Source organism: Vigna angularis, chromosome 1 (genome assembly GCF_016808095.1).
Source record: "Vigna angularis cultivar LongXiaoDou No.4 chromosome 1, ASM1680809v1, whole genome shotgun sequence".
Classification (NCBI taxonomy): Eukaryota; Viridiplantae; Streptophyta; class Magnoliopsida; order Fabales; family Fabaceae; genus Vigna; species Vigna angularis.
Window position 1 is genome coordinate 36,079,023 of NC_068970.1, and position 12,973 is coordinate 36,091,995.

The 12,973-nt window shown below is 31.6% G+C and overlaps 1 protein-coding gene and 1 long non-coding RNA gene across 2 annotated transcripts; both read right to left on the reverse strand.

Moving 5' to 3' along the window:
• Positions 1 to 3,968: 3,968 nt before the first annotated feature.
• On the reverse strand, positions 3,969 to 4,727 carry LOC128195022 (uncharacterized). Its single transcript, XR_008246552.1, has 3 exons — positions 4,462 to 4,727; positions 4,174 to 4,225; positions 3,969 to 4,030 (listed from the first exon to the last, which is right to left on the reverse strand). It is a non-coding gene; the product is annotated as an uncharacterized LOC128195022 (long non-coding RNA).
• A 5,432-nt stretch (positions 4,728 to 10,159) lies between these two features.
• On the reverse strand, positions 10,160 to 12,462 carry LOC108323167 (homeobox-leucine zipper protein ATHB-13). Its single transcript, XM_017555535.2, has 3 exons — positions 11,886 to 12,462; positions 11,424 to 11,800; positions 10,160 to 10,676 (listed from the first exon to the last, which is right to left on the reverse strand). Exons 1-3 carry the CDS (start codon positions 11,995 to 11,997, stop codon positions 10,329 to 10,331), a joined length of 837 nt encoding a protein of 278 aa, XP_017411024.1. The 5' UTR covers positions 11,998 to 12,462; the 3' UTR covers positions 10,160 to 10,328.
• Between the last annotated feature and the right edge of the window lie 511 nt (positions 12,463 to 12,973).

Genomic DNA, 12,973 nt, shown 5'->3' on the forward strand with positions numbered 1-12,973 from the left:
AATTAATCCTGATAAGTAGATAGATAATATATTCTATCTTAATATTTTTATTCCAATTGATTATAATAAATTCCTAAATAATGCATTATATCTTATTATTATTATCTAACAATAATATCTAATAATATCTCAAGATATATTTTAATTTATAACTATATAACAACAATATCTAATAATATTCTTTTAAAATATTCAAAATCTTCTAATTAAATTATCATCCTTGCTAACTTTTGTAACAATTATAATAATTATATCATAAAATAATATAAAAAATACAATTATATATATATATATATATATACATATTATATATATATATATAAAAGAAACTCACAACTAACATTTATTTTAAAAAAATGTATTTTATTGTTATTATTTAACAATAATATTTAAACACTACAACAATCCTGAATACAATTATTTATTTATATATTATCACGGCATATAAATATGAATTTATATTATATACTATATATATATATATATATATATATATATAATATTATTATTATTATAACCAACCCGAACCATATTAAAACAATAATTCTACATTCTTAAATAAAATAATTATTTTAATATATCATGAAATCACAAAAGAAAGGTGCCACGCAAAATGTTATTTACACAATTATGTATATAACTATTACTAAAAGAGATGTATTAAAATATAAATACAAGATGCAAAGATGAAAAAGTTTGAAACAATTAAGGAATACTCAAATAAATTGTGTATTTGCTAACAAGGTAAGATAATAAATTGTGTATTTGCTAACAAGGTAAGATGCAAAGATGAAAGAGTTTGAAACAATTAAGAAATACTCAAATAAATTGTGTATTTGCTAACAAAGTAAAATGGTAGGGAATTTCCATATACCAAAGTCCTACCACAAAGATAAAAAACATTTATTGCTTCGTTAGAAAATACAAAAAGATTGGTCTACAATTATTTTGATAGAGATAATACATACCTTACAAGCACAATAACAACGAAAATTGATAAGAGGATTAATAATAGAAGACCATACCAAGGTGAATGTGTTTTACTTCATATAGAAGAGAATGCTTTCATAGTTGAGAACAAACAAAAGGAATAAATACAACAACACACAAGTTTTTCCATCTTTGTCCCTGTTGTAAGAAAAAAGAATCATCAATCCAATGTGGAGGCCAAATCCCAAGATCCTCAAGAAGATGTTAAGATTGTAGAGGACTAATCAAAGGAAGAACTACTTCTTACAACATCATGTGTTACAACAAACAAGTTTACCAAAGATTAGATTATAAATAATGGTTGTACAAACCACATGACTCATGATGAATAACTTTCAAGGAGTTCCACAAATCAAATATTTTTAAAGTAAAAATTGGGAATAGAGAACAACTTGTTGTGAAAGGTACCAGAACAATTACAATTAAAACTCAAGTTAGGTATCAAACTAATTTTTGTTTGAGATTACTCAAAATTTGTTAGTGCTGATCAAATAATAGAGAAAAGTTATAAGGTCTCATTTGAAAATAAACTTTGTGGGATCAAAGATGCTAAAAATCTAGAAGTATTTAAAGTTCATACGAGAGACAAAAATATTTGATCTGGGTTTGATGAATGAGGAATTGGCTACAAATGAAGAAAATATAAAAAAGAATGATCGAAAACAATGAATATCTCTTGAAGAAGTTTGATGTTCAAATGAAGAAAGTAGACGAAGATATTCATTCTAACTTTCATCAAAGTTCTAATGTCACTATCATCAAATCTAGAATTGATAAAGATAACCATGATAGAAGAAGAAAGAGAAAAGCAAATGGGAGAAAATCAAGTACAAAGAAAAAGAATCAAATAGTTGAAGATTTCAAATTCAAATAAGCAATGTTAAGAAAGGAGTAATGTTGATAATATTTATTTAATATTTTTTTATTTAAATTAGTCTTTAGGAAATATTCCACTTTTAAAAATATCTTTCAGTTATAGAAATTAGTTATTATTTAGATTTAGAAAATTGAGATTGAGAAATTGTAAATTGTAAATATGTTATATTTTGTCACATTTTGTTACATTTTGCTCTCTTTATATATAGTGCATCAATAAAATAAAATAAAATAACAAGTTCTCCATATAACATATCTCTTATATCTCACATATTTTCATAACCCTAAAAAAATTCACTAAAATATCATATATAAAAACTATTTAATTCACTATTTAATTCATATACAAAAACTATTTAATACATCATTTGTAATCAAGGTTGTGATAAATGAAGTATTTTGTATTGGTTTTGGACAGGTTTGCCAGATGAATAAATTAGTGTGTGGACTTAAACAAGCTAGTAAACAATGGTATAAAAAAAATCCTTGATTTTTCTTTGTTTTTGAAAAAAGTAATTGTTATAATATTATTATTTTAAAACATGTGGATGATATTATATTAGTTAAAAGTAACTTAGATGGAATTCAATACATAACTGAAAATCTTGATAAAACTTTTAAAATGAAGATGAAAAGAAAACTAGCTACAAATAAAACTAGAATACATTTATCAAAGAAAATCATGTTACATCTTTTTAAAGATGAAAGAATGATGGAATGTGCACTAGCTACTACTCCCATAAACCATAAGCTTTTGACTGGCTGGGAAACCTTCTTTTAGGAGACTTATAGAAAGACTCATTTACTTAACCACACCAAATTGGATATCATACATGTTATTTATAACTTGAGTTAATTTATCTTTGCTCTCACTACTTTACATCATCAAGCTGTCATGAAAGTCTTATGTTACTTGAAGCAAACTCCAAGAAAAGGGATTTTCCTTGTTGTTAGCAAAGAAATTCAACTTAAAGAGTATATTGATTCTAATTGGACAGGATGCACTTATATAAGAAAGTCTATCATGTGATACATTATATATCTTGAAAACTTCTTATTTCTTGGTGTTTTAAGAAGTAGTTGTTGGAAGTCTCATATCGACTAGAGATAACGCCAATTTACTATATATAAGTGGGTGCTAAACTTATCTTATGGATTGATTTTGTAGGGTTGAGTTAAGCTTAAAGTCCACATTTTAACGTGGTATTAGAACCATGTGTTAGAACCTATCTTAGAAAAATTTGTTATTTGTTGGATCTATTATTTCATCTTCTGTCAGGCCGCTATTAGACTCATTATTGTCTAATTTCACTCTCGATCGGTATATGCTCAATGAGAGAGGGACATATTGAAAGTTTTACATGACTAAAAATAAAACCAATTTACAATATATAAGTGAAAAAAATCTCACTTTACGAACCAATTTTATGAAATTAAGTTAGACTTAAAGTTCACTCATTATTTATTTGTAATAATTTATTACTAAAGTAAATTAATATAAAAAATAATTTCTATATTATGTCTGACAAAAACATTATTTTTATACCATTTTCTATAAATCCGTTCAAAAAGAAAATAATAACCTTTAATACTAAGCTGTTTAACTTTCCGAAATTTGTTTTTTTGATAAATGTTAAAATCACAAAGTGAGGATATATAGCGAATTCATAATCGAATCAACTTTTTTTGTTTTCTGTTTTTATCAAAGAATGAAGTTAAGTTTATGCATTGGTGTTCTTAGGTTTATCAAATCAACATTGTTTGCATTGTTTTTGTATGATTTAATGTCTCTGCAGATCCCTATTTTCGTCCAGAATTTCAAATAGATCCTTTTCTTTTTCGGCGTCTCAATTGAGTCCTTATTTTTGTAAAATTGAATCAAATAGGGAGTTTCCGTTAAATTGAGAAGATGGCGTTAATTAGGACGTTACGTGACATGTTGACTGTGTCTTTTTAAATGATGTGGCATTAAAAATGTATGTGAAATGTATTTTTTTAATTTTTTAATTAAAAAAATAAAATTTAAATGAGGACAAAATGGTCATCTTATTTCATAGAATACATGGAAAGGTAAAAAAACACTGTCAACACCAAACATTATTCCTGGAATAGTATCCTTCATCTTCTCCGGTAACCAAATTATTTCTGGAATGGTATCCTTCATCTTCTCCGATAACCAAATCAAGCATCCATGGCAGAAAAAAAAAAGCAGCTTTTAGAATCATTCAACTAATAAAAAAGGAGTATAAAAGTTCTCTATTATCTTCAAGATTTGATGATCAACAAATATATATTTTAAATACTCACTGTCTACTGTCTAGGCATGAAAACCTTCCATCTCCAAAAACTTTTCCAGAATCTGAAACGAAGAACAACCAACTTCTCAAAAATTAAACTCTTATACCTACCACAACAAAAATTCAAAACCCCAACTTTTTACTTCTTTCGAAAGAAAAACATTTTATCAGACAAACAGAGCATGAATGCGATGAGGACGAGATGCCGTGTCCATAACAAAATTTTAGCACAACACAGAACCAGATCCATAAATATTTCATCATCTGAAAACCCTTGAGAGAAGAAAAAAACTCATACCTTAAAGGAAGAAAACCTGAAAACCTAACAAAGGGGAAGGATAGGATTGTCAACGTCGTCAGCGTGAGACGCCTTGCCTTTGCCTCGCCGTCGTGAACTCGACAGAGGAGATCATATGAGCTTGCGGCGGCGGGAAGAGAGATTAGAGATGAGCTTCGTTACTCTTGAGAGGGGAGGCAATTCGTTCCTGTGGTTGGGTTGTGTTTGCTGCAATGCCCGACCCGCGTAACATTGTTGTTTCATGCCTTCCACCTCCTTCGCCAGCGGCTACCACGTCTACGTCTTCCAGGGCACCACCGACCCCTGCCACACACTCCTGAAGACCTTCTACCTCAACCTCCTCGCCTCCAAGCACGCCTCCTTCATCCTGCTCTTCCGCAACAACATCTCATAACACTCGCTGACCTCGAGAACCAGCTTGCTGGAAGATCCTCCAAGGCGAACTTCAACTCCTCCGTCGGCTCCGCCTCCTTCAACTTTCTCTCACGAACCCTAATTTCATTCCTCAATTGCAGAAAGAGTCACTGCCTTTAATTTTCTTTTCCCAATTTACCCTTAATTTTTTAATTTAGAAATTATAAAATACACGTTAATCATATATAAACTGCCACATCATTTAAAATAATACATTGACTATGCCACGTACTCCACACTTAAACGGCGTTTGTCCAATTTAACGGAAAGTCCCTATTTGATTCAATTTTACAAAAATAAGGACCCAATTGAGACGCCGAAAAAGAAAAGGATCTATTTGAGATTCTGGACGAAAATAGGGATCTGCAGAGACATTAAACCTTTTTGTATTTATAATTCTTATTTTTTAAAGATTTCTTAGCATGGTAGTTGTGGTTGATTTGACATGTTTGAAATCCATTGAGGAGGATTCTCTTACTTCGAGGTACTTTTTGTGAATACAAAAATAAGTTTTTAGCTTGTTTGATTTCTTACATGTGAATAATGTTTCATTTTATTTTAGACTTAAATGTTTGCTTCGTCCTCATGTTAAGAGGTGAATTTCTATTTAGTACCCAGTTTTAAAAATGAAGACATTAGGTCCCTATGTTATGAAATGTGTATGAATAAGGTTATGTCCGTTAAGTTGACAACAACGACCTTAGGTCCATGCTGATGTGGTCGTACTTTTTCTCTTCTCTCTTCTACTGTCCAGCTTTCTCTCTCTCTTGTTCAGCTTTTTCTTTGATGATTTGTTGAACTTGTTCTTTCTTTGTAGACTTTATTCATATATTTTTCATAACATAAGGAGTCATTGTTTTCATTTTTAAAACCGAATACTAAACAGAAATTCACCTCTTAACATCGAGACAAAATAAGCATTTAAGCCTTTATTTTATAATGTTCATGTTTTATGCTAAGACGAGACTCAACTCAAGGACTTCTTCTTGGGTCTTTCTTCCTGCACCTCTATCCCTTTTTGCAGCCCCATAAAAGTTATAATTCTCAAGTTACCCCTTATTAAAATTATAATAAAAATCCACGTATTCTTTTATTTTTACATTGTCCGGATTTGATAGTTTTGGAAGATATTTTTGGATATGGCGAATGTTTATCGAAATATTCAGTCTGAAAGTTTGAAAAAATACATTTAAGATTGAGTGTTCAGAATATATTTTCAAATCTTAAAATACATTAGAACAGTCAATTGAAATATAAAATAATTTTTAAAACAGGTTAGTTTCAAATCTGAAAATATATTCTAGAACACCTATCTCAATTTTTTTTTTAATTTCAAATTGAGTGTTTCGAAATATATTTCCTAATTCGAAAATACATTCCCCACAAGACTGTATATCTAATTTTAGCATCCAAAACATCTCCTTAATAGGGCATTTTCATCCCTCCCACCTTTTCATACGGGCTTTGTGTTCACTCGTCCACAAAAGAACTTATTGAACTCATTCTCTTCAGCACAAAAAAAAAACCTCTTCTCAACATATAGATATAAGGCATGTGATTGGGTTCAACCATGAATAAAAAACATGTAAACATTGTTGTAAGTACTTTGAAAATGTGAAAGTAATAGTTGATGGAATAAAAATATTGTGGAGATGACTTTTAAAATAATATGGAGTAGAATGTGAACCTAATAGTTGAAAGAAGTATATTTTAAAGTTGTCCATTACTGTATATAGGTATTTATAGATCCATTTCACTAACATAACTATTTTAGAAATTGAATGTTTTAGATTTTTACCTCTTATATCTTAGATTTATTTTTTAGAATTTGCAGTATCTTTAATACTACTTTGGATGCTCACTTGTAATCCATGTTCAAGTTTTGATTTGTATTGATGTGAACACTTTCTCACCATATTTACTTTAAGATTCTCAAAAATAATATTATTTTTGAGTCCATATACTCTATAGTATACACAGTCTTTTAGACATAATTACTTTTTGTACTGAGTCCTAACAATTTGAACCCTAGAAAATGATCCCTATTATGATCTACTAACAATACCCTATCCAAGAGTCACAAAACTTTCAAATTTGGTTAGACACCTTACAAATAAAGAAGAAACGGCTTATTGATTCATTACAAAGTTGGATTCCTTTATTAAATAAATTATCATACATTGCTAATCTATTATGCTCTCCATGTAAAAAGCTAAGTTGTGGATAAGGCTTTTATGATCCAGAATGTCTTTTCATCCCTTGTGATCTCATTTTGTATCCTCTTATATTTGCATTTGACAATGAACACTCCTCTCCTCCAATCTTATTTATTCATCCTCCTTGTCCATATGCAATGTACATCCTTAAATTTATTGTGACATTTTCTTTATCATTGTTAGAAACTAAAGTTTTTAAAATGGCACTTACAATCTAGTGAAATGTTACAAATTATTATTCATCGAACAAAATTTTCAAGTGATAATTTAAAAATCCTAGTCAAATATCACAATCCCATCAAGTTAGATCCTCATAACACAAGAATATAAACCATTGATCTTATTGCATGGTGACACCACATGCACAGCACCAATCTCATAATGAAAACTTACGTTTCGTGGATAATTTGGCCATGAAAAGTTTCCTTCAAAACCTAGTATAGTTTCATGTCAAAGCAAACCAGAGGAATCTTAATAAGAAAGCCGTTGACAGAATCCATATTAGATTATTCAAGCATTATCACATTTATAACACTAAATAATTTGTTAAAAATTTTATCAAACAAATCAATAATTACTAAATTATTGCAGATGACATTTCGAGACTCACATGTTCCCCATAGCATTTGTGGACACTAATATCCCCAAACATGCAGGGAATAACTCTTATTCTATAACTTACAATAACCCTAACTACCCTATCATACATGTCCAATTAGGAACACCAAGCACGTGGCCACTAAATCTCGATCTTCTGTGATTCCACCCTTAATTAATTGTGTCAACTGACAAAACTTTGCTGAAAAATCATAGTTGGCTTCTGAGAAACTGTCATCAAAATGCCAAAATCTTCATCCATTTGCATAGTATTTCAGTATTTTAAAATCCATGTTCACATGATCCCATGAGTATAACAGCGCAATACATTAATATATAAATGAAATTTTTTGAAGCAATCCAGTTGTTATCACATGCCTTGTTTAATATAGTAATAATTCTCTGGTTGTAATCCATGGATAAGGTTAGGGTTACTCTAATAAGGTTTGTTGTCATAACCCTTACGATGTTGACACCATCTATTACGTATGGGAGGTTTCAATGTATCTATATGAAAGTTCTAATCTCACTATTAACTTTGTACATCACTTTGAAAGCATGTCTTGTCATATTATCATACATCTCAAGTATTTTCTTTAAAATGTAAAATTCTATCAAGGTTTTGTCTTTAAAAAGTATTTCGAAGGAAAGGAGAATTTAAACGGTTTTTAATCTCAATTTCTAAACTATTTAAAATGGTAGAAACAAATAATATTAAACAAAAGTTTTCGTTGTTATCAAGTTAGAATCTGGAAACAGATTGTTTTTTTTTTCTTCCGGTGAATTCTAAGTTTCTGACGGTAGAAACTTAATTTATACCTTATTATTGAAGGTCAAATATAAGTGAGACAACTAGTTGCATCTTCCCTTTTCAGTAACTTAGTTTGTGCATGGATGCGATTTCAACGTTTGGTCAATTTACCATGGAAAATAAATTAACCAGAAAATTACTCGTGTTTCAACAGTTGACTGTGAACACACGTACATATCTGTAAAACAATATCTCAGTGTTTTCTTTTCATCAGAATTAACATTTGTCTTTTTCGCCAAGACAAGAAGAAATTAAATGGGGAAGAGATGACAAGGAAAGAGTGGCACGAAATATGGCAAATTAACAATGCAGCAGGGAACAGCGCATTCTTCTCTGAAATGATCAAATTAATACTAGCCTCGCATGTGGTAGCTTACCAGTGAACATTTCACATGAAAATTATGTTTTTATCTCTCTCTCTCTCTCTCTCTCTCTCTCTCAATAAGCTTTAAAGAGGTGAGCCTTTATCAAAGTTTGTCAATACAAAAATTTTGATACCCTTTTTCAACATAACGAGATTAGTAGAAAGTTTATCTCTAATAAATTTAGTATAATGAAGAGTTGATTTAAAATATTAGAAATATGATCATATTTATCTTGGTATTTATGAATGAAGAGACAAATATGAAAGTTTGATCACAAGTGTACCTTTTATGATAGCATACAAATTTTTAAGTGCATGCATATTCACCTGAGCTGAATTTTGTCGAGTTGCTCTGCATGACAATGAACAGTTGTTTTATGACGTAGAGATATGGGAGGAAGCAAAATAATAGGTGGTGACATGACAAGCATAATATAATTTGGTTTATTTTGAGTGGCAAATTTTGACCACTTTCATTATCAAGTGCAAAGGGAAAAGGAAAAGTGTAGAAGGAGAGAGAGATGAGTTGAAAGTGAAGGTGAAAAGAGAGAAGTGGGTGACAGTGATCACACATGGAGTAGCAAGGACTACTACACTGATCCACTCTCGCTCCTTCCCTTGTCATCAACAACAAAATCGACAATGTCCCATTCACGAGAATGACCATTTCCAACTCTCCTTGTTTTCTTCCCACCCTTTCCATCTCCTTGTCTTCTTTCTCTCTTGAAATCTGTGTTTGATTCCTTTCTTTTTTAATACCCACTTTCTCAAATTTCATTACCCTTCTATATGCTATGCTATACTCATCACGGATCAAACAAATCATCACATAAATAAATTTTACAACCTCTATAGCCTCATACATCATAATTAAATTCTTATTAAAAGAAACTCTCACGTTTAATGTCTATGCCAACACATAGACACCAGAAAGACTCTCGTACGTAGTACATGCAAAATGAAATTCTTTAGCAGTACAAAGGTTTGATTCAAAAGCAAGCAAAGTTATAATTGGATTAAAAAATTGGGGAAAATGTAAAGAGAATCTCTCCCTTTAGTGGCCCCTCTGCCATTGCCTCTCAATCAGACACCAACAAGCACGGTCTCGCAGTTAATTGGAATTTTTTTCTCACCACCCTTTACTCAAAAGTTTCAAGAAAATTAGTCATTTTTATTAACTGAAAAAGAAAAGGTGACCAAGTCTTTATTCTTTTTATGTAAAATTTTCAAGCCCCACCTGAAATATTCTACTTGATATATCTTAATTTATATATCAATTTTTTACCAAAACACGGGTTTTAATGTAATAACTCATTAAGTATGGTAATCAATTGACACAGACACCCTCGCGATGATTTCGTTTTCATCCGGAAAAGGGAAAACTACATTGCAATCTCAAACTCTCTCTCTCTCTCTCTCTCTCTCTCTTTCTCTCTCACTTTCTCACCCTCTCTTTGCTGCTTGATCAATTGAAATGCTGCTGCTCCAACCAAGGCCAAAGACTAGATTGATCATCAATGCCACAGAACATGTTGCTTAAGCTCTCTTCTTTGACCATATGATCAATCTTTTGGCACTGAAGTTCTGGCCTTGAAGCGGTTTGGAAAAGCTGAGCAACTCCTGTTGGTCTAGTAGAAGATGGAAAGAGGTTTCTGCTGTTCTGCTGAGTGGATAGAGGACTGTCAATAGCTGGGGTTCTTGAGATATCCAACTTGATTTCTGAGCTGTTCTCACTTCTATTGCTGCTGGAGCCCTCAGTTTCTTTATTGAGGTTGATGGATTCGGTTGGTTCTCTGCTTTTCAGTGCCAATATCTGCGGCAGTGATTGGCAGCAGTGAAATTAGCAAATTCAAAATAGCACAAATGTTAACATGCACGAAAGGTTCAAGTATCAAACGTGTAATCAGTCTAAAACCAAGGTGTCAATGTCAAAAAGGAGCCAAATGATTGTTTATTTCCAAACCAAGGAAACTATGCGTTGCATGACAAACATGTAATTGAGTGGAATCTGGTCTTCATGAAGTTACTGTGGATGATTGGAAAAAGCATCTTTGCAGAAAGCTATCATAAAAAGGTTCTGAAAGCCACGATATACAATTTTTCAAAAAGAAAAAGATCATGATTACCTAGCTTTATTGTAAAAATAAAAACAATCGAACATAGCAGAACTTGGACATCCCTCCACTTCTTCTTCAATTTAGGATTAATTTCAATAATTTTCTCAGCAAGCACATAGCAGAAAGAAACAAAAATGAACTATAAAGAGGTAAAATACATATACCTTTTCCCATAAGTTAAAAGTTAATTTATACATCTCAACAGCAGAAAAAGTTAGCTAAAAAAAGTTTCTATAAAATGTTTAATCAATTTTATGTTCTTAAATAGTTTTATTATCTTTGCATGTAAGTATTTTGTCAAGAAAATTATCTGAATTTGACTGTAGAATTTAAGAAAAACCGAACTTCCTTTCTAAGTTCTCTTCTTACATAACAAGGATCTTTAAAAAAATTGAAGCTAAAACATAACAAAAACTTTTGGAAGTTTTGAGAAAATTGCTAACCTCGGTCTGAAGTTTTTGGTTCTGAGCTTGAAGTGCATCATTATCTGCCTTGATAGCTTCATATTGTCTTTTGAGAAGATCGTAGTCCTTCTCCAACTGCTTGGTCTTCCACCTAGCTCTCCTGTTCTGGAACCATATAGCAATCTGTCTAGGCTGCAAGCCAAGAGCCCTTGCCAGCTGCATTTTCCTCTCTGGTTCAAGCTTGTTTCCCAACTCAAAGCTCTTCTCAAGTGTCTTAACCTGTTCCATGTTAAGCCTCCTTTTCTTCTCTCCTGCTTGTGATCCGTCATCAGATAAGTCCTCCTCGGCATTAGCTTCTTCTCCAAGTTCAATCCCCGAAAATGACATAGATCTCTTGCCTAGAAAGGATGCTCCTCCTGCATCAACATTTGAAACATGGTATTAATTCCATAACATATTATTGCACTAATAGGTGTACGTGTTTATGTCTAAAGTGAGTACCATGGTACTCTTGAGGTGCACATGAAGTTATAATTGAGTTGAGTGAAGGTGGAGGTTGATGGTCTTCCTGGTGAGGTGTTTGTAGCATGAAATTTGCTGGGAAGAAAGCCATATCATTGCTAGTCTGTGCCTGCCACTGATCTTCAATAGCTGAATGATATTCTGATCACCATGTGGGATGAGAAGAGAAGATCGCTGATGCTCAAAGGATAAACTGTGTCGTTGTGAAACAAACAACAGATAAAGAATATGGTCTAATACAGAACACCTTCTGCTAAATTAAATAGGATGGCTTATAAAGCATATCAGCTTCTACGGAGAGAACTACTGTGAACAAGACTAAGGTCTCTAATGCGCCACATCTTCCGCCAATAAATTGAAGAAGATGGACAAATTGCTGTGAAGGGTGGCTTATATACCTTATCAGTTTAAGGGGGAGCTCTTGTTTTCTTATGTGATAATTTCAAAAGGAAAAGGAAGTTGGAAGGAAAAGGTGATAGAAGAAAGAAGAGAGGAAGAGAGGGACAGGGGGTGAGATATGTTTGAATCTATAGTTCCATACACCGTCCTCAATATATATCACTGGGTTCTTTTATTATATTTATTGAATTTAAGTTGCTGCAGTTAAATAAAAATAAAAAGTTCAATGGGTTTATTTTTCATGTACATGAAAGGAAAAAACAATTAGTCAGGCTTTTTAAACTTTTATCTATATTAGATGTCAAAATGACGTTTAGCGTTTGGAAAAAGAATAAAGAAAGAAGGATTATTTTTGGAAAGGAGAAAAAGAAAGCTAACTTCTCTGCGTCAACCTGTCTAATATTCCATTGGAGTGTGTGCATGTTAAGATCATTGCTTGCAATTATTTTCCTAATGATAAATTAGCTTCTCACTTAGGAGACAGGCAGTGGGTTTTTTCTTTACAAAGAAAGCTTGTCTTTAAATATAGTTATAGGAAGTGGAACGGTAGCTACGCTATAGAGGCTATGTCCATGATTCCTTTGCTGAAGCTAGGCAATGAAGATTCACATATTATACGTTTGTTTAATTTGAGGTGGGTGAATTTATAGCTTAAAAAAAGATCAGTC

Excerpts from the sequence above, each read along its gene's own strand:
- LOC108323167 (XM_017555535.2), bottom strand. The coding sequence starts at position 11,997 with ATGGCTTTCTTCCCAGCAAATTTCATGCTACAAACACCTCACCAGGAA. Across the intron at positions 11,801-11,885 it reads TGCACCTCAAGAGTACCATG|GAGGAGCATCCTTTCTAGGC; the intron begins GTACTCACTTTA and ends ATGTTGATGCAG. Across the intron at positions 10,677-11,423 it reads ACCAAAAACTTCAGACCGAG|ATATTGGCACTGAAAAGCAG; the intron begins GTTAGCAATTTT and ends TCACTGCCGCAG.